At 42.2% G+C, this 26,456-nt stretch overlaps 2 protein-coding genes across 2 annotated transcripts; one reads left to right on the forward strand and one right to left on the reverse strand.

Annotated features, from left to right (window-relative positions):
- The first annotated feature begins 417 nt into the window (after nt 1-417).
- utp15 (UTP15 small subunit processome component) lies at nt 418-25,751 on the forward strand. The gene is made up of 13 exons (XM_029722356.1): nt 418-582; nt 955-1,094; nt 1,268-1,360; nt 1,646-1,830; nt 2,112-2,290; nt 2,833-2,958; nt 7,515-7,650; nt 7,916-8,000; nt 8,135-8,290; nt 22,608-22,709; nt 22,816-22,949; nt 23,164-23,222; nt 24,264-25,751. Exons 2-13 carry the CDS (start codon nt 1,005-1,007, stop codon nt 24,503-24,505), a joined length of 1,587 nt encoding a protein of 528 aa, XP_029578216.1. The 5' UTR covers nt 418-582; nt 955-1,004; the 3' UTR covers nt 24,506-25,751.
- LOC115167703 (piggyBac transposable element-derived protein 4-like) lies at nt 13,113-15,930 on the reverse strand. The gene is made up of 2 exons (XM_029722355.1): nt 15,530-15,930; nt 13,113-14,962 (listed from the first exon to the last, which is right to left on the reverse strand). Exons 1-2 carry the CDS (start codon nt 15,712-15,714, stop codon nt 13,228-13,230), a joined length of 1,920 nt encoding a protein of 639 aa, XP_029578215.1. The 5' UTR covers nt 15,715-15,930; the 3' UTR covers nt 13,113-13,227.
- Nucleotides 25,752-26,456: the final 705 nt, after the last annotated feature.

A 26,456-nucleotide genomic window follows, 5' to 3' on the forward strand; every position in this document is an offset into this window, starting at 1 on the left:
TTGGCCAATGAAACAGTAAACAATAACGTTTTTTTTTTTTAACGGAAGTGGAGATCTTAAACACGGCTGCATCACAGAGTTTCTAAACCCAGAGGCGCAACATCCCAAGACTTCCGGGAACTCTTGTGAAACAGACCAAGCAGACCAGGCCGGGTTTGAGAAGTCAGAGAGAAATTAAAAGTAGTAGTTTAACATGTTACTACTCCAACCGCGTGAAAGGGACAAACTGACAAGTTATCATTTTCGTCAAAAACAACTTTATATCGAAATAGTCCATTTGAGTTGACGGCTTGCACATGCGCAGTTTGACCGATAGACCCTACGACGTGTTTCTGGTGCACCAGCCTAGCTAGCCAACGTCGCCATGACATCGCCTACATGTGTGAATCAGGGATTTTATTAGAGAAGCAGTTTCTGCCTCTCTTTACTGTACTGTCTTTGACTGGAGCCTGTGGGCACAGAACAACGTGCTAACTTTTTTTTAACATGAATGCATTTTGGTTTATCTAACGCAAACCTATTTCTGAATTGAATCAAGTGGATTACGATCTACTGAGTTTAGTCAAGGAATACCACCCAAAGGTGAGAAACCTTGTTTGAAAAATGATTTATGTTAAATCTTGTTGGCGTGCGGACCGCTATTGGACCACGTTGTGTATGCTAGTTAGCTAACCATTTTCAATGCTATACTCCTGTTTTTCCATTTCAATAAAGTGATCGAAGAAAAAGGTTACTTCCATACGTTAAGTATGTGTAGACGCTATTGGGTAGCTAACTTAAACATAATCAACTCCAAGCTGTCTGATGTTGCAGACTTAAATTGTTAATACTTGCTAGCTAGCTAGCACATGCTGCTCTGCATACAACAACGCTGAAGGTAGTGGTTCTGCCTGCTCAGTTTTAGATTTGGTTTATTTGAGTGTTCATATTTGATGTGTTACTCACATAAATTAGGTGGGCGCAAACTATTCGAAGATTAAGAGGAGCCTTATCAAGATACAGAAATGGCTTCATTCAAATCCACAAAAATCCCAATATATCCCAAACTTGGAGAGAAAGTTACTCCGGACACATTGTATTGGAAAAACTACAAGGTAAGCCTGTCACACTGTAGATATAAGTGTTGTTGTTGGCAGCATGAGCATACTAGCTATTACGTTTCCATATTGCAGTAACAAGACAATAATAGCCTACTATTGAACTGATTAAGTTGACTTGTCTTTGATTGTGTTCTCTCAACTCTTCACTGTTGCTGAGTGTTTTTCAGGCCCCAGCCCAGATAAAGGAATTTGGAGCAGTCACAAGCATTGACTTCTCCCCCCTGGCACCACACAACTATGCAGTGACGGCTTCTACACGGGTAGGCTGGTCTCACTGCCATTCACATACACGTTAGTAGACTTAGTCGACTCTAGGAAAACAATGGTGGTTAATTTAGGTTCTGACCTATATCCGCGCCTTAAATCCATGATGACAATGGCATATAAAGTGATTCCTTCTGTGATCCATCGACTGAACTACAAATTATGATCTAAACATTTCTGACCATAGCCTCATAGTCTTGATAGTGTTGGTTTGCCATCTACACAAGCTGAAAGTGTGTGTGTGTGTCCCTCACTCACTCTAAACCCGCTGCCTGTTTCAGATCCACATCTACGGACCGTTTTCTCAGGAGCCAGTCAAGACGTTTACTCGCTTCAAGGACACGGCGTACAGCGGAAAGTTCCGGTCAGATGGTCAGCTCTTGGTGGCAGGATGCGAGGACTCCGTGGTGCGGCTCTTTGATGTCAGCGGCAAGGTGGCGCTCAGGGTGTTCAAAGGGCACACAAAGTAGGTCCTCAATTCAACGTCACCGGGTTCCCAATGTCTGGTTGGAAATTGTCCCCTAATCCTTCCCTATCAGTGGGCAAAAATACAATTGCTAAGCTCAGCAGCAGGCCCGTTGAGTGACGATTCCTTGAGTGATCAATCAACTGAACTAAAAATGGTGGTCTCAACAACTCTGACAACAGCCTCTGATGAGTGTCTTGTGTGGATGTTTTGGATCCCATTTTTCATTCCTTATTCTGGTGTTCTTTACTCCAATTAACTGAACTGTTTCTCTGCTCAAGGGGGGTGCATGTAACAGATTTCACCTCAGACTGTTATCACATCCTGACGGGCTCAGACGACTACACTTGTCGCCTGTGGGACATCCCCAATTCCACTGAACTGACCTCATACAAGGAACACACAGACTATATCCGCTGTGGCACCACCAGCAAACTCAACAGAGATATCTTCATAACCGGTGAAATTAAACACAGTTACTGATACAAAGACATGTTGTCAGAAATCATAATTTCACACAACTGCCTCTACTAGCCATTGTAAAGGGATAGTTTGGGATTTTGGCAATGAAGTCCTTTGTCTACTTCCCCACAGCCGGATGAACTCGTGGATACCATTTTTATGTCTCTGCGTTCAGTTTTAAGGAAGTTGCCAACTAGCATTAGCGCAATTGCTAACTAGCGTTGGTGTAATGACTGGAAGTCTATTGGAAGAGCTAGCATGCTAGCTGTTTCTGTAGACTTCCAGTCATTGTGCTAATGCTAGTTAGCATTAGCTTGTGAAGCTACCTCTTAGTTCCTTTATACTGGATGCAGAGACATTCAAATGGTATCCATGAGTTCTTTTGACTCTGAGGTAGTAGGTAAAGGGCTTCATTGCCAAAATCCAGAATTAACCCTTTAAACACCCATACATTCTTGATAGTGTTGGTTTGCTATCTACACACACGCTGAAAGTGTGTTGTTTGTGTGTCACTGTACTGTCTCTGTCCCCCACCCTCAGGCTCCTATGACCACACACTAAGGGTGTTTGATGCCAGAGTGGAAAAGAGTGTGATGACCATGGACCACAGCCAGCCCGTGGAGAGCGTTCTACTCTACCCTTCTGAAGGACTACTGGTTTCAGCAGGTAAGCTGTAACCGCATAGCTGCATAACCATAATATTGTACCGTGATTTTGAGTTCCATAACCATTTGTGGTCCTCAAGATGAAGACCAGACACCACACTGGTATTGTTGTCCCAATAGTAGCCGCCTTACTTGATCTCCTTTACCAACCTGGTCTCCATTTAATATGGTATGTTAGGTTTCGTAGGATATGTATTAATTTGTGCATGTCCATCACCTATTTCGTATGATATGTTATGAATTACAATTCATATTATATATTACAAATTTGCAAAGTGTACAATTTGTTGCGAATTTACAAAATGTTTGATATGTTAGCTAGGCTAAGGGTTAGGGTTAAAGGGGAAGGGTTAGCTAACATGCAAAATAGTTGCAAAAAGGTAGTAAATAATTAGCTAAAATGCTAAAGTTGTTTGTGATGAGATTCTAACTTGCAACCTTTTGGATGCTAGACGTTCGCGTTATACGCCCGACCAACCACCCTACTTTTGTTTTTGCCTTAAGTAACCATCTGTCATACCAAATTTAACATATCATACAAATTTTTGTCTCAGATTTAAATGTACTATGTTATGTCTAGTCTGAGACCAGGCTACCTATAGTGCAGTGCCTTCAGAAAGTATTCATACCCCTTGACTTATTCCATATTTTGTTGTTACAGCCTGAATTCAAAATGTACAATAAAAATCAAATTCACCCATCTACACACTACCCATAATAACAGAGTGAATTATATATATAAAAAATTATATATAAAAAAAGTATTCACACCCCTGAGACAATACTTTGTAGTATTTGAAATTACTCACGATAAAAGTTTCTAAAACTGTTTGAATGGTGTCTGTGAGTATAACATAACTCATATGGCAGGCCAAAACCTGAGAAGATTCTATATGGGAAGTGCCCTGTCTGACCATTTCTTGTCCTTCTATAGCCTCTTTATCGAAAATAGAGGGTCTCTGCTGTAACGTGACATTTTCTAAGGCTCCCATAGGCTCTCAGAAGGCGCCAGAATGTGGAATGAGATCTCTGCAGTCCCTGGGCGAAAAACAGTAGGGGTTTTGGAAAGTGGTCGTTCTGAGAACAATGACACTGGTGCGAAGTGCATGTGAAGACTCCATTTTCTATTTTCAGTGTTTGAACGAAAACAAGGTCTCCCGGTTGGAATATTATCGCTATTTTACGAGAAAAATCGCATAAAAATTGATTTTAAACAGCGTTTGACATGCTTCGAAGTACGGTAATGGAATATTTAGAATTTTTTTGTCACGATACGCGCCGGCGCGTCACCCTTCGGATAGTGTCTTGAACGCAAGAACAAAACGCAGCTATTTGGATATAACTGGATTATTTGGAACCAAAACAACATTGGGTGTTGAAGTAGAAGTCCTGGGAGTGCATTCTGACGAAGAACAGCAAAGGTAATCCAATTTTTCTTATAGTAAATCTGAGTTTGGTGAGTGCCAAACTTGGTGGGTGTCAAAATAGCTAGCCATAATGGCCGGGCTATCTACTCAGAATATTGCAAAATGTGCTTTCACCAAAAAGCTATTTTAAAATCGGACACCGCGATTGCATAAAGGAGTTCTGTATCTATAATTCTTAACAAGACATTTGTGGAGTGGCTGAAAAAATAGTTTTAATGACTCCAACCTAAGTGTATGTAAACTTCCGACTTCAACTGTATTTCTGTTTGAATACAGTTTCAAAAAAATCTGTTTTTGCTTTGTCATTATGGGGTATTGTGAATAGATTGCTGAGGAAATTGTTTTAATTGATTTTAGAATAAGGCTGTAACATAACAAAATGGGGAAAAAGTCAAAGGGCCTGAATACTTTCCGAAGGCACTGTATGTATTTACATATGTACAGACTGTGCATGTTTTATATTTTCCTTGTCAGCCAGTCATTTCTGCTTCACAAAAGCTGAGGTCCAGGTAATCTCTCCATTCCTTGGCCTTGGTTGCCTGATGACGCCCAGAATTTTAATTGCTACATACATTCATTGTGAAGAACAAATGTCGATGTGGATGGGTAGCCAGGGAATGACCTTGGTACATTAAGTGAAATAATCTGTCTGTAAACATTTGTTGGAAAAATTACTTTTGTCATGCACAAAGTAGATGTCCTAACCGACTTGCCAAAACTATAGTTTGTATACATTTATGGAGTGGTTGAAAAACAAGTTTTAATGACTCCAACTTAAGTGTATGTAAACTTCTGACTTCAACTGTACGTAAACGCCAACAAAATAAGTTTTTGGTCAGTGTGGTGTGGTGTAACCTTTATTTAACTAGGTAAGTCAGTTAAGAACAAATTCTTATATACAATGACAGCTTACCCTGGCCAAACCCTCCACTAACCTGGACAACGCTGGGCCAATTGTGCACCGCCCTATGGGACTCCCAATCACAGCCTGGAATCAAACCAGGGTCTGTAGTGACACCTCTAGCAATGAGAAACAGTGCTTTAGACCGCTGCGCCACTGGTTGAATATGTTTGAAATTCACTGCTCGACTAAGGGACCTTACAGATCCTTGTATATGTGGGGTACAGAGATGTAGTCATAAAAAAAAATGTTAAACACTATTGCACACAGTGAGTCCATGTGATTTAAGAAGAATTGTACTCCTTATTTAACCCTGCCATAACAAAGGGGTTGAATGCTTATTGACTCAAGACATTTCAGCTTTTCATTTTAAATTAATTTGTAAAATATATTTTTTAAACATAATTCCACTGACATTATAGGGTTTTGTGTGTAGGCCAGTGAGAGAACATCTCAATTTAAACCATTTTAAATTCAGGCTGTAACGCAACAAAATGGGGAAAAAGTCCAGGGGTGTGAATACTTTCTGAAGTTACTGTATTACTGTTTATTAATGAAGCACAGTTACTCTCACAAAGGCATGTTGAATGATGATGATTTCTTTAGCGATCCATCAACTGAACACTACAAATGGTGAGCTCAACATTTCTGACAACAGCCTCTACCAGCCATCTTGAACAATCATACAGGACTCACTTGAAAAAGAGATCAATGAGTCAATCTCAACTTTGCTTCCTTGGTTAAATAAAGGATAAATTGTTCAATAAGGATGCGCTTGTCAATATTAAGCCATCCCCCTTACAGGATAAATATCATTAACCTCATACCTGTGCCCCTTATCATGACTTTACTTTTTTAAACAACAGCCTTACTTATGATTCAGTACTACACAAATTGGTTTAATTTATTTTCTAGGTAAGTACAGGATAACACAGGATAAACATGCACACTTAATACATTAAAAGCAGGTCCCTAGCGGACTGACACAATATGGTGGCTTGTTACAAAAAGACATGGAGAGGGCGAGAGAGAGGGGGACAGAGACATAATACTTTGGTACGTTTAGAAACTACTCTCACAGTAATCGTATACTTTGCACACGATCCGCCGCCCGTTTGGAGTAAGAAATAATTAATGTATACGTGTGAATACCTTGGTTCGCCGCGTATCTCTGTCGGAACCAAGCCTTCTTGGAAAGGGGTTTGGTTGGGCCTTTCTGCGGCACACTTGTAATGCTCTTATTGTCCAAAAGGGGTCCCCACCTATCTTCTACTGTTGTCCTCCTCTGCCGTCGTCCGGTATCTGTTGACTTGTCGTGTAGTTCTGAACAGAACTACGGAGTTTATTCTACTTTCCATTCGCTCCTGAAGCTGCCTCTTTGAAGATATGCTAGCCAGCCATGTCGATGGTTCCCATTGGGGGATGATAGTAGCATTCGAGGGTGATTTGAGAAGAGCAGTAGAATGGTCCCACTTAAGTTTCTTTTTCTAGATAGTTTACATAGGACAGCTAATCAGCTATACCAGTGATAGTCACCTCCCGGACAATCGTCTCTACCTCATGTTGAGATTTCAGAGTTCGAACCACTTTGGACGTGAGCTGCAGCTACACGCTCTCTGACCTCACTCAAGGGGGCGGTGACTACTCGTACAAAGTTATAGAAACAATTTCCTCTTATTGTTTCTAAGATCACATCCCTGTCTTTAACAAAAAAAAAAAAAATTTCATATTTCATACACAACGTAGAAGATGGACACGTCATACAGTGTGTATACTTTTCAAGTTACAGTATTTCCTTTCTAACATGTTTAATGACATCAGAAAATAACAACCCATATGACATTAGTGTTCTTTTAGGTCACCTCTGCCCATTCCCCACTTTCTTTGTTAGAAATATTGTTCCAGTATTCACTTTAAAACATGTTAAGAGTTTCGGCGGGGAAATGTCTGTTGAGACAAAGGCACATTCCTGTGTGAACATTGGAGAGGGATGTTCTCTCCTTGATTTACAACAGGGTGTGATCTGTCAACCCCTCCACCAGCTCCCTTCTCCCCCCTTTGGGGGTGAGGGGGTCTGGCTGAAGTTATTTATTGCCAAACTGATCTGACCAATTCAGATCCTCATAGGACAGTCATGACACCCTCCATTATTTGCTGTGCTCGTCACATCTGTGCTGATGGAGGAAAGAGCAATTTAGACCAAGTTGTTGTCTCACCTCCCCCTCACAGGAGGGCGCTATGTGAAGGTGTGGGACCTGCTGAAGGGAGGTCAGCCTCTGGTGTCACTGAAGAACCACCACAAGACCGTCACCTGCCTCAGTCTCAGCAGCAACGGACAGAGACTGCTCTCTGCCTCCCTCGACAGGTGTGTGTGAGCAGCTCTAGACAGACGGCTATCTGCATGCCTGGACAGGCTTGTGTGTGTATTGCAGCAGGCATGTTGAGTGAAGGTTCCTTGAGTGATCCATCGACTGAACTACAAATGAGCTCTTCAACTCTGAAACAGCCTCTGACAAACATATCATATTTTATTAACGAGATTATTTTAACCGCACCATTGGGATGTTTTGATGGATCTCTTGATTAGATGAATATGTGTGTTTTTTGTTGTTGTTGTTGTTACCCTGCAGGCACGTGAAAATCTACAACACAACCAACTACAAGGTGGTTCATAACTTTGACTACGCTGCCTCCATTCTCAGTCTGGCCCTGGCTGTAAGTTCACAAGTAATGCCATACTGAGAATGAGCAATCCACTATTATGATGTTTGATATATGGATTGTGTATGAAGGATTTTCAGATATTAATCAAGTCACAAGGCTAATGGTTTCTGTCTGTGTATGTTTAGCCTGATGACGAGTCCATTGTCGTGGGGATGACCAATGGCGTCCTGAGCATAAAACATAGGAAGAGCCCTGAGGAGAAAAAGGAAGTGGCTGGCAAACAGAGAATGCGGCCAGTGTACCGCGTCTTTGTCAAAGGAAGAAACTACGTCCCAAAAAAGGCAAGTGCCTATTCCCCCAACTGTTTTATTCTACTACAAAGAACAATTCTCACTACTGTATAAATGTTTGCAGGGGTTTTTAACCCGGTTTCTGGAAAGCTGCAGTGTGTAGAGCTGTGTTCGAATACTCATACTAACCACTATATGTGCCATGAATTGAGTATATAGTTTGCTTATTGGTCATAGTATGATATAGTTATTAGTATGCCAGAAAATATGCTGCCGAAATCCATGAGAGCGCATACAAATGAATTGCTTTAACTGATCATAACAAATGTTAAGAAAATGTTGAGCAGTGTAATGATTTTTCAAATAAGTTACCTTACATGATATGTTTGCTGACAATTTGTTAGCTATGCTGTCCTTATGAACCACATAGCATATCATTACAGCAGTATATACCGGTATGTTAGCTAGCTTCCTAACGTTAGTTGGCTACTTATACATCAAACTTGACAGTATATTAACCTCTCTTGGGTAGGGGGCAGTATTTTGATATCTGGATGAAAGGCGTGCCCAAAGTAAACTGCCTGTTACTCAGGCCCAGAAGCTAGGATATGCATATAATTGGTAGATTTGGATAGCAAACACTCTAAAGTGTTTCTAAAACTGTTAAAATAATGTCTGTGAGTATAACAGAACTGATATGGCAGGCAAAAACCTGAGAAAAATCCATCCAGGAAGTGGAATTTTTTATGTTTGTAGTTTTCTATTGAATGCCAATACAGTATCATTGACTTAGGACTCAAATTGCCATTCCTATGGATTCCACTAGATGTCAACAGTCTTTAGAAATTTTTTCAGGCTTGTATTCTGAAAAATTAGGGAGTAAGATCACTCTGAGTGAGTGGACCCTGGGAAGTCCCCAGACCTGTTTGGTGTGCGCGACCTAGAGCGCGCCTTTCTTGTTTTTCTTTTATATTGACGAAACAATTGTCCGGTTGAAATGTTATTGATTATTATGACTAAAAACAACCTGAGGATTGATTATAAACATCGTTCGACATGTTTCTACGAACTTTACTGATGCTATTTTGATTTTTCATCTGCCTGTTGTGACTGCCTTTGAGCCAATGGATTACTGAACAAAACGCGCCAACAAACGGAGGTTTTTGGATATAAAGAGGGACTTTATCGAACAAAACAATCATTTATTGTGTAACTGGGAGTCTTGTGAGTGCAACCATATGAAGATCTTTACATTTACATTTTAGTCATTTAGCAGACGCTCTTATCCAGAGCGACTTACAGTAGTGAATGCATACATTTCATACATTTTTTTTCATACTGGTCCCCCGTGGGAATCGAACCCACAACCCTGGCGTTGCAAACACTATGCTCTACCAACTGAGCCACACGGGTAAGTGATTCATTTTATCGCTATATCTGACTTTTGTGACTCCTCTACTTGGCTGGTAACTGTTTGTAATGTTTTGTGTGCAGGGCGCTGTCCTCAGATAATCGCATGGTATGCTTTCGCCGTAAAGCCTTTTTGAAATCTGACACCGCGGTTGGATTAACAAGAAGTTCATCTTTAAGCCGATGTATAACACTTCTACGTTTTTATTAATTTTTATTATGAGTATTTCTGTTTTTGAATTTGGTGCTCAGCAATTTCACTGGATGTTGGCCATAAGAAGTTTTAACTATAGGCCATCTAAATAACTACCCAACGTTTATTGACTTGATTATTCAAGTCAATAGTGCGTTCTAAATGGACATTCGGGTGCTTTCGGAAAATTTGAACACAGCTTTGGTTTTTCTTCTAGCCCAATACTATAATACCTGATTCAATTAATCAGCTACTCATGGGGTCTTGATGGTAGATTAATTGTTTGTGCTGGGCTTGAAAAAAAAGCCTGCACAGTGCACATCCTGTAGCTCTCCTGGACCAGGATTGAGGAACTCTGTTCTTCTGTGAGGAACTACAGATAACTTTCAAAAAAAAAGAAATGGGGTGTTGGGCCACCACCACGAGCTAGAACAGCTTCAGTGCAGTTTGGCATAGATACTACAAGTCTCTGGAACTCTATTGGAGGGATGCGATACCATTCTTCCATGAGAAATTCCATCATTTTGTTTTTTTGTTGATGGTGGAAAACGCTGTTTCGGGGGCCGCTCCAGAATCTCCCATAATTGTTCAATTGGGTTGAGATCTAGTGAGTGAGATGGCTATTACAATTACATTTTAGTCATTTAACAGACTGTCTTATCCAGAGTGACCAACAGAAGCAATTAGGATTTAGTGCCTTGCTCAAGGGCACATCGACAGGTTTTTCACCTAGTTGTCTCGGGGATTCGAACCAGCAACCTTTCGGTTACTGGCTTAACACTCTTAACAACTAAGCTACCTGTCAACTATGGCATATGGTTTACAACATTTTCATGCCCATCAAACCACTCAAAACTAAACTGGTTTTCCAAGATGGCGTAGCAGTCAGACATCTTTTGTCGTGTCCCATGTATATATCTTTTTATATATTTTTTCTTCGCATACATTTGAAAAATATTTTTCTTAACCTCAACATACTCTCCTGCAATCCATCTCACCCAATGTGGTATGGATCTGCTATTTTCTTTACTTTTGACAACAGAAGCTGGCCAGCTAACTAGCTACTAGCTAGTAGTCAGCTAGCCACTGCTAGCGGTCATCAGCTACCTTTAGCCCGGACAACTCTCGCCAGTCTGCACAGCGTGACTCAAACCAGAGCAAATCTGACTTATTTTTCTCCATATCTCCAGTTTCCTACCGCAAGCTCTGAACCTTTTCACCTGGATCATCGCAGCTAGCTAGCTGCTATCCGAGTGGCCACTCCTGGCTAACATGTCTGTCCAGAAGCAAGAACCAATTTGCCTTGAGCTGGCCTTTGCTAGGCCCATCTCCCGGCTAACCGAAGAGGTCCATCAGCCACTCCTTGGGCTACAATACCTACTTTGCCAATTGGCCTGGACCCCCACCGACCCACCACGTCTGGACCCTTTTCCACAAAAAGCCCTGCTGATCCACGATGACTGGTCTGCCGAAGTAACAGCACGAGGGGCTACAACAACAGACTTCTGCTGCGACGTCCCTCTAAGGCTCTTCTGCTAGCACCGGCCCGCTAGCTGCCTGAATCGCCGTGTCGCTGGCCCGCCGAGCCACTCACTGGACCCCTATGATCACTCGGCTACGCATGCCTCTCCCTAATGTCAATATGCCTTGTCCATTGCTATTTTGGTTAGTAATTATTGCCTTATTTCACTGTAGAGCCTCTAGCCCTGCTCAATACGCATTAGTTAACCCTTTAGTTCCACCTCCCACAAATGTGGTGACCTCACCTGGTTTAAATTATGTTTCTAGAGACAATATCTCTCTCATCGTCACTCAATGCATAGGCTTACCTCCACTGTATTCACATCCTACCATAACTTTGTCTGTACATTATGCCTTGAATCTATTCTACCGTGCTCAGAAGCCTTGGTTTCATGCATGTTAACATTAGAAGCCTCCTCCCTAAGTTTGTTTTATTCACTGCCTTAGCACACTCTGCCAACTCGGATGTCCTAGCCGTGTCTGAATCCTGGCTTAGGAATACCACCAAAAACCCAGAAATGTCCATCCCTAACTATAACATTTTCCGACAAGATAGAACTGCCAAAGGGGGCGGAGTTGCAATCAACTGCAGAGATAGACCTGGATTTTAAGACAGAACTCTGCAGGCTGAGGACCTGGAAACCATATGTGAATTGATTGCCCCCATCTATCTTCAGAGCTTGTGCTGTTAGGTGACCTAAACTGGGACATGCTTAACCTCTTCAAGTTCCCCCCCCCTTAGTTTCAATTTCCGCCTGAAGACATACCCAAATCTAACTGCCTGTAGCTCAGGCCCTGAAGCAAGGATATGCATTTTCTTGGTACCATTTGAAACAAAACTCTCTGAAGTTTTTGGAAATGTGAATTGAATGCAGGAGAATATAACACAATAGATCTGGTAGAAGAAAATACAAAGAAAAAACCATCCATTTTTTCTTTTTATTGTTGTTGCATCATCTTTAAAATTAACAAGAAAAAACAAACAGTCAGATATGATGATGGGAACAATTTCAGTGAAAAACAGAACAGGGCAACAGTACTTGTGCAAAGTTTCAGAATGATAACTTCCGGAATGAGTGTGCTACATCCAATTTAGCATGAAGTCACCCAGGTGTCCCACACAAGTTCCCAAAATGTACCCAAGTGGCCAAATTGGTGAAGTTATACATTTTGAAGCAAATAACTATACAAAATACCTAAATGGTATTGTAACACACCCAAAACATTTTTTTGAAAAAATGAAAAAAATTATTATATAAATGTACAAAAAACACGGGTAACTATTTACAAATCAAATCAAATGTATTTATATATCCCTGCTTATATCAGTTTGTGATATACAGAAACCCAGCCTAAAACCCCAAACAGCAAGCAATGTAGATGCACAGTGGCTAGGAAAAACTCCCTAGAAGGCAGGAACCTAAGAAGAAACCTAGAGAGGAACCAGGCTATGAGGGGTGGCCAGTCCTCTTCTGGCTGTGCCGGGTGGAGGTGGGACAGGTAGCACGTCCGGTGAACAGGTAAGGTTTCCATAGCCGCAGGCTGAACAGTTGAAACTGGAGCAGCAGCACGGCCAGGTGGACTGGGGACAGCAAGGAGTCATCATGCCAGGTAGTCCTGAGGCATGGTCCTAGGGCTCAGGTTCTCAGAGAGAGATAAAGAAAGAGAGAATTAGAGAGAGCATACTTAAATTCACACAGGACACCAGATAAGACAAGGGAAATACTCCAGATGTAACAGACTGACCCTAGCCCCCCGACACATAAACTACTGCAGCATAAATACTAGAGGCTGAGACAGGAGGGGTCAGGAGACACTGTGGCCCCATTTACACACTTTCAATATTTGGAAGACCCTACGTCCTCTACACAATATTGTGCTGCTTATGCCATGTGCCATAGCAGTCTCTTTCTGCTGTAAAGCAAAGGGTCACCAAGCATGTGGTGCAGGTGATGGGGGACTTCATTTTGCAGAGAACACAACGACGCCTCCATGCTGTGCCCTTTTGGCCCTGAGGCACATCCATGCCTGCAGAAATAAATTTGGGCAGATGAACACTTGTTGCAGAAGGGACAGGTACAACAGGTGCAACAGGTGCAGTGGTGCTGTAGTCAGCAAGCTCCCTGATGAGCAGTTCTCTGAAAGCTCGCTGTGTGATGGGGGGCTTTCCACAGCTCTTAGCAATTTCCTTGTGTAGGATGAATGCATTCACCACAGCAATGTCGATGAAATGGTAGAAGAACGTCTTGTACCATTTTGTTGTCTTGTGCAGAACATTGTAATAGCCTATCAGCGCATCCGACAGGTCCACACCGCCCATGCTCTTGTTGTAGTCCTTCACAGCAGCTGGAATGGGGACATTCTTTGTGGTCCATGCCCCATTAGCGCTCTTCACCCGCCTGACTACGTTATCGCCACTGAAGGATTTGTGGATTGTTGAGCACATCACCACCTCTCTGGTATCCATCCACTTTACAAAGAGAAGGCCATCTTCACGGATCCATCGCATGCTACCCCGCTCAGCGCGCTTAGGCATGTCATTCACCTTTGTCTTCGGAAAGCCCACCCTGTTGGTGCGAATGGTGCCACAAGCCCATACATGCCGCTTCTTCAGGTCTGTAAACAGGGTAGGGCTTGTGTAGAAGTTGTCTACAAACAGTTTGTAGCCCTTCCCCAGCAGTTGAAAATCCAATAACTCCATTACAGAGTCGTAGCTAAGTCCCTTACCGGTAGCACAAGTGTTCTTCCCCTCATAAACAAAGAAATTGCAAGTGTAGGCACACACAGAATCAGCCAAAACAAACAGCTTGTAACCCCACTTGGTTGGTTTGTTTCTCATATATTGTTTGAGGCTGATTCTGGCCTTTGAGGCTACCATCCTCTCATCTATGGACAGGTTCTGTGCAGGCTGAAAGTAGGTCTTGCAGGCATCAACAATGCTGAGGTAGAGAGGCTTGATTTTGCAGAGTCTATCAAATGTTGCTGTGCCTTTCTTCTTGTCATTCTCTTCATCATCTTTTGGGTCGCTGATATGAAGTGCCCGTGAGAGAAGCAGAAACCTTTTGCATGACATGACAGTCATGGGGAAAGGCAGTTGGTACAGAGATGATGTTTTCCAGTAGTCGGTCAGGGATTTCAGCTTCACCAGCCCCATGTAGATGACCAGTGAAAGGTAGCAGAAAAAGTCAGACATGCAAATGGGCTTCCATGCTACTTTTCTGCCTGCTTGCATCTTTGCCCCATACTTATTTGTGTTAGACACGAGAGAATCTACAACAGATGATGTGAAAAACAACTGAAAAAGCTGAAGGGGGCTATAACCTGCAGTCATGTTCAGCTGGGGTCCTGGCTTCCTTTTCGGCCTAAACGTTGGTTGAGGTGGCTCCACGTCTGCTTCGAGGACAGTGTGCCAACGCCCGTCTGCCCCTTTGTTGGCAGGTTGCACACTTCCCCTCCTGCGCTTCTTCGTTAGTGCCTTCACACCTCTAGATGGCCCGGGAGGTGTGGAGCCAGAGACAGCAGGGGTCCGGCTGGATGGACCAGCTTCAGTGGGGGATGGACACCTTGACATTGGGGGCTCCCAATCTGAGTCTGAGGCACTGTGAAAGAAAAAAGTTCAGGTAGAATAGTTTCACGCATGAGCCCAGCTATAATAAACAGATATATAGAGTACAGGGAACATAGTCAGTCACTAGGTTGAAGTGCTGTTCCATTTCACTCTGGCCATTGTTGTGGGCCTGCCCTCCCCTCCCCTCCCCTCAACAGCCTCAAATAGCCCTCTTTCATGTGGGGCTGGGGTGGAGTGGCAGACACATGCATCTCAGCCATGCTCCCTCTAATATTCTACTCCATTCCATTTATTTTATATATATATATATATTTTATATATTTATTTATTTAATATATTTATTTTATATATACATACACATATATATATACACATATATACACACACACACATATATATATACATATAATATATATACACACATAGTCTATGGGTCATACGCATACATACAAACATACCCCCAAACACAATGTATAGCCAATGAGTACTTTACACATTTCATTACATTTTTATATATTGCAAATAAAATGTTAAAAATCACGAATAATATTTGATATTATTAATTTCAAACAACAGCATTAGCATGAGAAGAATTTACCAGTCCAAAGCGACGTCCTCTCCGTGCAGAAAATAGTCTTCCATTTCGGAGTCGTAGCTATGCTCGCTAGCTGAATCCTCTTCCAGGAGCAACTCTGTCTCACTTTCCCTATCTATTTCATCAATAATCTGGTGTACATCTGTATATCTAGACTTGGATTTAGCTTTCCCTGATTTAGTCGCCATAATGTTCGATATAAAAAGTAGCTAATGATGCGTTTTACCGAAATACTGCTGTGCGTAACAAGCGTGGCTCCTTCCTCGATGAGTGTTCAATGGCGAAAGGCCGTCTTTACGCATGAGTTTACTACTTGAGCTGGTCTTCCAACACACAAACATCCCATATTGCCGTTTACCTCAGCTCATTGGCTATCTACCCAGCTAGATTTCAAGAGGATCAGTGGTCATTGGGTTACAAAACAGTTAATCAAAGGAACAGCGCTCAAATTGGTGCACAATGAGGTCATTACATGTTGTCTGCAAATCGGTTTCTTTTGGTCAATAGGTCCCACAAAAAGAACCATCAAGGGTGATTGTGTTACAAACAACCAGTTGATTGCAGTGAACCCTAACTTGACTAGAGAAACACACGTTGAGTGAGTGTATTTACGTCGAATGCTTCAGAGAAAGTTGAATGAGACTGAATTCACGATACAAGCGGTTGACAAAATGTTTCGTGTTAGGCTATAAAAATGGATTTTATCAAACAAAAGACCATTCATTATGTAACAGTGAGCCTTGGGATTGCAAAGAGAAGAAGATCTTCAAAGGTAAATTATTTATTTTATTGCAATTTGTGATTTTGTTACGCATGTGCTGGTTGAATTAGCATTTTGTTATGGTGCTCTCTACTCAGATAATCGCATCGTATGCTTTCACAGTAAATCCTTTTAAAAATCTTTCAAGGCAGTTAGATTACCGAGATTCTAGGCTTTTGAAGAATGTGAGACACTTGTATTTTCATGAACGTTTAATATGACTATTTATGTAGAGCTCTGCCATTTCACCGGATGTTGTCGAATTTGATCCCGCTAACGGGATCAGCACGTCAAGAAGTTTAACACCCCGGCCATCCTACAATCTAAGCTTGATGCCCTCAACACAAATTATCAATGAACCTACCAGGTACAACCCCAAATCCGTAAACACGGGCACCCTCATAGATATCATCCTAACCAACCTGCCCTCCAAATACACCTCTGCTGTCTTCAACCTGGATCTCAGCGATCACTGCCTTGTTGCCTGCGTCCGTAATGGGTCTGCGGTCAAACGACCACCCCTCATCATTGTCAAACGCTCCCTAAAACACTTCAGCGAGCAGGCCTTTCTAATCGACCTGGCCCAGGTATCCTGGAAGGATATTGACCTCATTCCGTCAGCAGAGGATGCCTGGTTATTCTTTAAAAGTGCTTTCCTCACCATCTTAAATAAGCATGCCCCATTAATTTTTTTTAACCAGGAACAGATATAGCCCTTGGTTCACTCCAGACTTGACTGCCCTTGATCTGCACAAAAACATCCTGTGGTGCACTGCATTAGCATCGACTAGCCCCCGTGATATGAAACTTTTCAGGGAAGTTGGGAACCAATATACACAGGCAGTTAGGAAAGCAAAGGCTAGCTTTTTCAAATAAAAATTTGTATCCTGTAGCACAAACTCAAAAAAGTTATGGGAGACTGTAAAGTCCATGGAGAATAAGAGCACCTCCTCCCAGCTGCCCACTACACTGAGGCTAGAAAACACTGTCACCACCGATAAATCCGCGATAATTGAGAATTTCAATAAGCATTTTTCTAGTTGGCCATGCTTTCCACCTGGCTACGCCTACCCCGGTCAACAGCCCTGCACCCCCCCACAGCAACTTGCCCAAGCCTCCCCCATTTCTCCTTCACCCAGATCCAGAGAGCTGATGTTCTGAAAGAGCTGCAAAATCTGGACCCCTACAAATCAGTCAGGCTAGACAATCTGGACCCTCCCTTTCTCAAATTATCCGCCGCAATTGTTGCAACCCCTATTACTAGTCTGTTCAACCTCTCTTTTGTATCGTCTGAGATCCTCAAAGAATTTGAAGCTTCTGCGGTCATCCCCCTCTTCAAAGGGGGAGACACTCTAGACTCAAACTGCTACATACCTATATCTATCCTACCCTGCCTTTCTAAGGTCTTCAAAAGCCAAATTAACAAACAGATCACCGACCATTTCGAATCCCACCGTACCTTCTCTGCTATGCAATCTGGTTTCCGAGATGGTCATGGGTGCACCTCAGCCATGCTCAAGGTCCTAAACGATATCATAACCGCCATCAATAAGAGACAATACTGTGCAGCTTTATTCATCAACCTGACCAAGGCTTTCGACTCTGTCAATCACCACATTCTTATCGGCAGACTCAACAGCCTTGGTTTCTCAAATGACTGCCTTGCCTGGTTCACCAACTACTTCTCTGAGGAGTTTAGTGTGTCAAATCGGAGGGCCTGTTGTCCGGACCTCTGGCCGTCTCTATGGGGGTGCCACAGGGTTCAATCCTCGGGCCGACTCTTTTCTCTGTTTACATCAATGATGTCGCTCTTGCTGCTGGTGATTCTCTGATCCACATCTATGTAGACGACACCATTCTGTATAGTTCTGGCCCTTCTTTGGACACTGTGTTTACTAACGTCCAGACGAGCTTCAATGCCATACAACTCTTCTTCTGTGGCCTCCAACTGCTCTTAAATGCAAGTAAAACTAAATGCATGCCCCTCAACCGATCGCTGCCTACACCTGCCCGCCCGTCCAGCATCACTACTCTGGATGGTTCTGACTTAGAATATGTGGACAAATACCTTGGTGTCTGGTTAGACTGTAAACTCTCCTTCCAGACTCACATTAAGCATCTCCAATCCAAAATTAAATCTAGAATTGGCTTCCTATTTCGCAACAAAGCATCCTTCACTCATGCTGCCAAACATACCCTCGTAAAACTGACTATCCTACCGATCCTTGAATTCGGCGATGTCATTTACAAAATAGCCTCGAACACTCTACTCAGCAAATTGGATGCAGTGTATCACAGTGCCATCCGTTTTGTCACCAAAGCCCAATATACTACCCACTGCGACCTGTATGCTGTTGTTGGCTGGCCCTTGCTTCATATTCGTCGCCAAACCCACTGGCTCCAGGTCATCTTTGTCTTTTCTAGGTAAAAGCCCCGCCTTATCTCAGCTCACTGGTCACCATAGCAGCACCCACCCGTAGCACGCGCTCCAGTAGGTATATTTCACTGGTCACCCCCAAAGCCAATTTCTCCTTCGGCCGCCTGGGTGTATTGTCATCCTATGGGGGGCATAGCCATGGTAGCCAAAATAATGGCCTGCCCAGCATTTTTATACATCAACCTAAGCATGAAGGGATGTTAATTTCTTAATTAACTTATGAGAACCACATCTGTGTGGAATAACCTGCTTTCAGTATACTTTGTATCCTCAAGTGTTTCCATTCAATTTTGGCAGTATTGTCAGTAGGCTTGAGCGGTATCCACATTTTCATACCATCTTTCTCTTGTGCCAGGATTTATGGTATTACCGGCATTGCACACATGGGGGTGCTAAAAACCCAAGGAAAGCCCATTCGGCCTCTATTGCCAGAATGCTAATAAAATTTGCACAAACTAATAGAGATATCACATAGATGCTGTTAGCTAAATGCTAATGAGCGAAAACGAACGAACCTAATTGCAAAGACATGCAAGTCCAGCTCATAAAATTATACAAGTAGCTAGATTGGCCGTAGAATGGCCTTTACTGAAGAGCCCAGTGACATTCAACGTGGCACCGTCAAATTTCTGCCCTGCTAGAGCTGCCCCGGTCAACTGTAAGTACTGTTATTGTGAAGTGGAAACGTCTAGGAGCAACAACGGTTAAGCTGCGAAGTGGTAGGCCACACGCTCAGAGAATGGGACCGCCGATTGCTGAAGCACATAGCTCGTAAAAATCATCTGTCCTCGGTTGTAACACTCACTACGAGTTCCAAATTGCCTCTGGAAGCAACGTCAACACAAGACCTGTTCGTCGGGAGCTTCATGAAATGGGTTTCCATGGCTGAGCAGCCGCACACAGGCTTAAGCTCACCATGCGAAATGCCAAGCGTCGGTTGGTGTGGTGTAAAGCTCGCCGCCATTGGACTTTGGGTTTGGCGGATGCCAGGAGAATGCTACCTGCCCGAATGCATAGTGCCAACTGTACATTTTGGTGGAGGAGGAATAATGGTCTGGGGATGTTTTTTATGGTTTGGAATTTTTTCCAGGGAAGGGAAATCTTAATGCTACAGCATACGATGATATTGTAGACAATTCTTTGCTTCCAACTTTGTGGCAACAATTTGGGGAAGGTCTTTTCCTGTTTCAGCATGATAATGCCCCCGTGCTCAAAGCGAGGTCCATAAAAAAATACATTCTTCCACACCAATTTATTTTTTGACTGGCCTGCACAGAGCCCTGACCTCAACCCCATCGAGCACCTTTTGGGATGATTTGGTACACTGACTGCGAGCCACGCCTAATCGCCGCGACCTCACTAATGCTCTTGTGGCTGAATGGAAGCAATGTCCCCGCAGCAATGTCCCCTCAGCAATATTCCAACATCTAGTGGAAAGCCTTCCCAGAAAAGTGGAGGCTGTTATAGCAGCAAGGGGGGGACCAACTCCATATTAATGCCCATGATTTTGTAATGAGATATTCGACGAGCAGGTGTCCACATACTTTTGGTCATGTAGAGTAACTCATCCAGAGCGCTTTGACTTCTGGCAGGAATCTATTATAAGATATCTGATGGCAAACATTTAGTTGTGCTGCCCAACAAGAGAGATAGATATAGAACGCAATGAACTCTCAGCTCTCACTTTCTCCCGTTGGGCTATTTATAAACAAACACGTGACTGGCTCAACTGTTCTGGGAAACTACTGTAAGCTTCATAATTAAAATAATGTGACCGGTGAAATGAAGAACGCTGTCTGCTTTATCTCCTGACGTATTGCACAAGTTTACCGCATGTATTAACTTAAAACATAGCTACAAATATTCATACTTATTGAAAATCCATCCCGTGGATTTTTCCAAATTCTCCAGTATATGGTGTTCAGCCCAAGCCTAGTGGTCAGTATACATACTGTGACCCTACTAACGATACCAGAGATGGTAGCCTTGAAGTCGTTCAGTGCTGGGATCCTAAATGCTATGAACAACAGGCCTGTTGAGGGATACCTTGAGTGATCCATCGACTGAACTACAAATGATGATCACAACCTCTGACAAATATGTTAGTCAACAAGATCATGTTTAATGGCATGTATTTTCAATTAAGGATATAGTTGCATTGTCCAAGAACTTATTTTCAGTTTACTGTTTGAATTCAGATAACTCTCCATAGAACGGCCTGCTGAATTCAGTAGTGGTTTTTATATTTAATTTTTTTAAATGTGAAACCACATTTCCATCCACAGTTTATATGCTAGTAAAATAAACAAAAAATCACGACAGCTGTGATGGAAACAGGAAGTTTTGGTACAGTTTTATAAATGCCGACAGATAATGTTTGTTCAACATAGTGGGATATTTTTGTGTCTTTAAAATTAATTCACTCAATAAGCACTTCACACACAAATGACTGATGATTGGCTGAGAGAAATTGATGATAAAATGATTGGGGGGGCTCTTTTGTTAGACTTCAGTGCGGCTTTTGACATTATCAATCGTAGTCTGCTGCTGGAAAAACGGATGTGTTGTGGCTTTACACCCTGCTCTAATGTGGAAAAGAGTTACTTGTCTAACAGAACACGGAAGGTGTCCTTTTAATGGAAGCATCTCAAACATAATCCAGGTAGAAGCAGGAATTCCCCAGGGTAGCTGTTTAGGCCCCTTGCTTTTTTCAATCTTTACTAACGACATGTCGTTGGCTTTGAGTAATAAGGCCAGTGTGTCTGTGTATGCGGATGACTCAACACTATACACGTCAGCTACTACAGCGACTGAAATGACTGCGACACTTAACAAAGAGCTGCAGTTAGTTTCAGAATAGGTAGCAAGGAATAAGTTAATCCTAAATATTTCCAAAACTAAAAGCATTGTATTTGGTGCAAATCATTCACTAAACCTCAACTACATCTCGTAATGAATAATGTGGAAATTGAGCAAGTTGAGGTAACTAAACTACTTTTTGCCAACACGGGCTCATTTCTGGAGAGGTATATTTGCAGGTGTGTGGTGCGCGCAGATCTCAAAATTGGTTTTCATTTGCATTCCAAGTGGCATTAAAAGGTCTTGGGTCTTAAATTCAACTTCATGAAACCTGCAGATAGCCTGTATGTGCAAGAATTGATATGGTATCCATCCTATTGACGTAAACTTGGAGTCATAAGTGGGAGGACCACATATGGTGTGTGTGGTCCTCCCACTACGACTCGGGAAAGCATGCAGTTTATTAGCCTTCACAGGGTGATCTTGTTGCTGCTTTCCATATAACTATCGTCTGATTCTGGTGACATGATCGACGCTTGACTGCTGTTTGACAAATGTTCTTGCTCTTTTTCATAATATTCTCATCATATAGACTAGCTTTTAGACAGCCTACCCACACTGTATCTGCGAGCTGTTGGCTAGTGTGCACATGCCATGATCAGAGTAAGCACACTTGCTAAATAACGCAACAGTTTTTGTGACAAATCTATCAGTAGAATTGAAAACGCGTTGGAAACACATTGAAAATTAGCCGGCTAGCTAAAACTGGCACTTTTACTGAAACGTTGATTAATGTGCCAATTAATGTACCATTTAATGTAATTAATGTCCCTGTAAAAATAAACTCAACTCAACATTTAGATTTTTATTCGGTACATAAGAACTTAAGCGAAAAAGTACATTGTCTGCACTACATCATCACTCACTGATTTTTATCTGCAACATTTCCCTTTGGTGGAAACACCACCGGTGGGAAGATGCACATATTTTCTTTATGCAGATTTTAGAATATTCGCCTGAAAATCTGTCACCAATTGGATGGATACCTAGTTAGTGACCTGAAATCAAACCTCTTCCCTCCTTAGGATGACTTTCTTGTCAGCAAACCAGTGAAGAGCCATCTGGCCAAATACGACAAACAGCTGAAGAGATTCAACATCTCCAAGGCCTTGGATACCGCCCTGGAGGTACAATTACTTTCCTGATGATCTTAGCAACTCAGACAAATATCTTATACAATCTTGATAGTTTTTTTAAGTGTGTGTGTGTGTGTGTGTGTGTGTGTGCTTACAGTCGTGGCGGAAGAACAGAAATCCTGAGATCATGGTGGCGGTGATGAAGGAGTTAGATCGCCGAGGAACTTTGAAGAACGCTCTGGCAGGACGAGACGAGCAGAACCTCTCTCAACTCCTCAATTTCCTGATTGGGTAACAATCACTAAAATACCCAATTCCAAATCAGTGCCCTAGTGTTTTTTTTTTTTTAAATGTGTATTTTTTTATTGGTATTTTCTCTTTGAGATAAAGTGACGTGTAGACTTAACTGACCTGCCTCGTTAAATAAAGGTAAAATAAATAAATACACCAGACTGCGGCACACCTGTTCATGTGTCTTGACATTGTTTTATCTTCTCCTTCACAGGAATGTAGTTGATCCCAGGTTTACACCTGTCCTCATCACTGCCACTGAGATGATTCTAGGTGAGTTTGTGAAACAAATCTTAATTGATTTATTCTGAGTATGTATACAGACCTGCCAACCTGCACAACATTTGGTACCATGCACACAGTTTGAGGTCAAAGTAGCTAAGGTGTCATAACAACAAAGGTAGTTAGCTACAGCGTTTAGTCAACTAAGCAAGGACACTTTTTTTGCCTGCACATGCTTTGATGTCTGCAACGGTAGTAGGTGCGAGCGCATTGATGAGCAAGGAAATGTGCGGTGTTGCAGTAGTTTAGTGCGTGAATGGAAACAGACATCGCAGATGTTCCTCTAATACTGTCCTTCACAGAAAGACAGTTTCATATTCCAAATAGCCTACAGTAAGCTAGACTACTACATTGCATCAAGTAATTGAATTTTTCTGACTTTTCTCCCCAAACAAAATTAAGCCAGTTTACATTTTCACTAGACTATGCACAAAGACGCCTATTGAATAAAATAATCATTACCCCTAAATTTAACCAAAAAAATGTGTCATTGAGACCCTCAGTTTAATTTAGGATCAAACCAGACGTCTGTATTAGCTACATTATTTGATATAATTTAAGACTAGTTTTGAAAAATGACAGTTACAGGTTTTTCAAAAATACAAAAAGCTCCAACTTCCTGGGGGGGAAGTTGACTGACTTTCCCTACTCAACCTTAGGCCTGCATCAGTGCCACCTTGTCAGAAAATCCTAGGGAGAGCCCTGATTTGTACATTTAAATGTATTTCGAGTTGGCTACTGAAGAGCAGCCAATTACCAAGTATCCATAACAGTCTGTAACCTACCATTCCTAAAAAAAAATACAAAAAGCCAGTTTACATTTTCACTAGACTATGCACAAAGCTCCAGCAAAATCATTATTAGGCAATAAAAATTGCATTTGCCTATGATTTTAGCAGTGTGGGTGTCGCACACATGCCGTTGTGGGGTCTGTAGGGCCAGGGGTACTGCTGCAGCACTGAAGTTGTACTCTTAAAAATTCTTCAAGTTTGTTAGGTGTGTGTGTCATTGTCCTACCCTCGGTTTCCTCAGACATCTACCAGGCAGTGGTGGGTCAGTCTTCAGTAGTGGACAGACAGCTTGTGCGTCTCCAGGAGCTAGTGGAGAGAGAGATTGACTACCAGCAGGACCTCCTGGAAGTTCTGGGAATGTTGGATACTCTATTCGCCGCATCCCTCCCCAGGAAAGAGGTGCCTTGCCCAGGCAGCAGCCGGCCTAACGGCTTGGCAGAGGGGGGTTTGGGGGCTCCAGGACCACAGCTCCAGGCCGCCTGAGGCCCCTACAAAAGACTGTTCCACCGGGGTACCAGAGTGCCTGTGCTGCCCCCGTCACGACAAGTTCCGGAAGCACTTCTCGGTCTTTGATGGAACATCGTCAGACTTTGAGAACCCTTGGCTACATCCTGCTATCTGAATTTACACCACCAACTAAAAAATGGATTTGAGCAACCAAGCTGAGCCTTGTTCCTGCTGTGCTCCCTGGTTTTAACAGAAAGGGTATTTTAACTGGCTCCAGAGAGTGGACAAATTGGGGTTGACTCTTCAGAGACAGTGTTTTGTAAATGTACACATCTGTATGTATGACTAAATCTCTGTATCAGACTGGACACAAAGCGACAATTCATTTTATTGGCACGGCATAAAATTGTCTTTCACTGCTAATGTTTCTCTAAACATTGACTGTGAGTGTATTCCGTTTGTCTTCGCCCTATCTGTTCATGTTTGGTTTGAATTTTTATAGAATTTGCATACATTTCCAATGTGCCGTAAATTAAAAGAAAGCTGAAGTAGACTATCAATGTTGAAAACAAGGCGCCCTGGATACTCTTTGATCACACTCTCACATGCGCACCACACACAGTATACTGTCCCAATTGTCATTCTCTCCATCCTCCCAAAGTGTGGAATTATTCACCATAGATGGTGAATCAACGAAGATGTCTTACTCAGGCGTTTTACCATTGAAGAAAATGGTCACAGTTACGTACTGCTGTAAAGGGTAACCGTCAAACACAATTTCAGCCTTTGCCCAACCTCTTCAAATTTAAATAAATAAAAGCATTCAGGTGGGTAGTTGTGGGTGGGGGGAATTGCTCATAAATATTCCTTTTGGTTTTGGGTAAACATTGTCCCAGATCCCAACACTTTCACACTAAAGTATACTTAACAGTAGTCCACTGGCACGCTCTCTATTTGTCATGCCAAATAGTGTTCCCTTGCCAAAAAAAAATGTTTTGGGAAGAAAATCACCACCTTGAAAATGAAGATTAGGGGCTCAATTCAATCCAACCCGCATTTACAGTATTTACGCAGTACTTATTTTTCCAATGCTCAAATTAACTCAAATTTGTCTTGGGTACTGTATAAAAATATACAACTCCTATGCGGGGGTCAGACGTGTCTAGCCATAATGGACGTTTTTGTGACCTTATTTTACCTTTTCTGCTGCTTTTGAGACACGGTTGGGTCCCACCTTGGGGCACTACATGTTGAGTAATTAAAACTAAACAATCACAATACAGTAACTATTGTTATGGCTTATTATTCTATGTATTCATTATAGAATTGAAAGTTATTAATGATAATCCGTTTTTTACTGCGCTCTAGAGTTGTAGGCCTAGATATCTTACTACAGTGCCTTCAGAAAGTATTCAGAACCCTGGACTTTTTCCATATTTTGTTAGGTTACAGCCTTATCCTAAAATGTATTAGTGTTTTTCCTTCATCAATCTACACACAATACCCGATAATGACAAAGCAAAAACTTGTGTAATTGTTGCTTATGTATGTATGTATGTATGTATGTATGTATGTATGTATGTATGTATGTATGTAACTGACATCTACATAAGTATTCAGGTCCTTTACTCAGTACTTTGTTGAAGCACCTTTGGCAGCGATTACAGCCTCAAGTCTTCTTGGGTATGACGCTACAAGCTTGGCACACCTGTATTTTGGGAGTTTCTCCCATTCTTCTTTGCAGACCCTCTCAAGCTCTGTCAGGTTGGATGGGGAGCGTGGGCAGCTCTATTCAGATCTCTCCCAGAGATGTTTGATCTGGTTCAATTTTGAGTCTCGTAGCAATGGGTCTGAATACTTATGTAAATAAGGTACAGTTGAAGTCTGAAGTTTACATACACCTTAGCCAAATACATTTAAACTCAGTTTTTTACAATTCCTGACATTTAATCCTAGTAAAAATTCCCTGTCTTAGGTCAGTTAGGAT

The sequence above is a fragment of the Salmo trutta genome, chromosome 29, assembly GCF_901001165.1.
Source record: "Salmo trutta chromosome 29, fSalTru1.1, whole genome shotgun sequence".
Classification (NCBI taxonomy): domain Eukaryota; kingdom Metazoa; phylum Chordata; class Actinopteri; order Salmoniformes; family Salmonidae; genus Salmo; species Salmo trutta.

Bases quoted from the DNA above. Each gene is read 5' to 3' on its own strand.
- utp15 (XM_029722356.1), top strand. From the start codon at position 1,005: ATGGCTTCATTCAAATCCACAAAAATCCCAATATATCCCAAACTTGGA. The intron at 8,001-8,134 runs GTAAGTTCACAA...GTGTATGTTTAG, and splicing joins TTCTCAGTCTGGCCCTGGCT to CCTGATGACGAGTCCATTGT. The intron at 8,291-22,607 runs GCAAGTGCCTAT...TTCCCTCCTTAG, and splicing joins GAAACTACGTCCCAAAAAAG to GATGACTTTCTTGTCAGCAA.
- LOC115167703 (XM_029722355.1), bottom strand. From the start codon at position 15,714: ATGGCGACTAAATCAGGGAAAGCTAAATCCAAGTCTAGATATACAGAT. The intron at 14,963-15,529 runs GTAAATTCTTCT...TTTCTTTCACAG, and splicing joins GAGGACGTCGCTTTGGACTG to TGCCTCAGACTCAGATTGGG.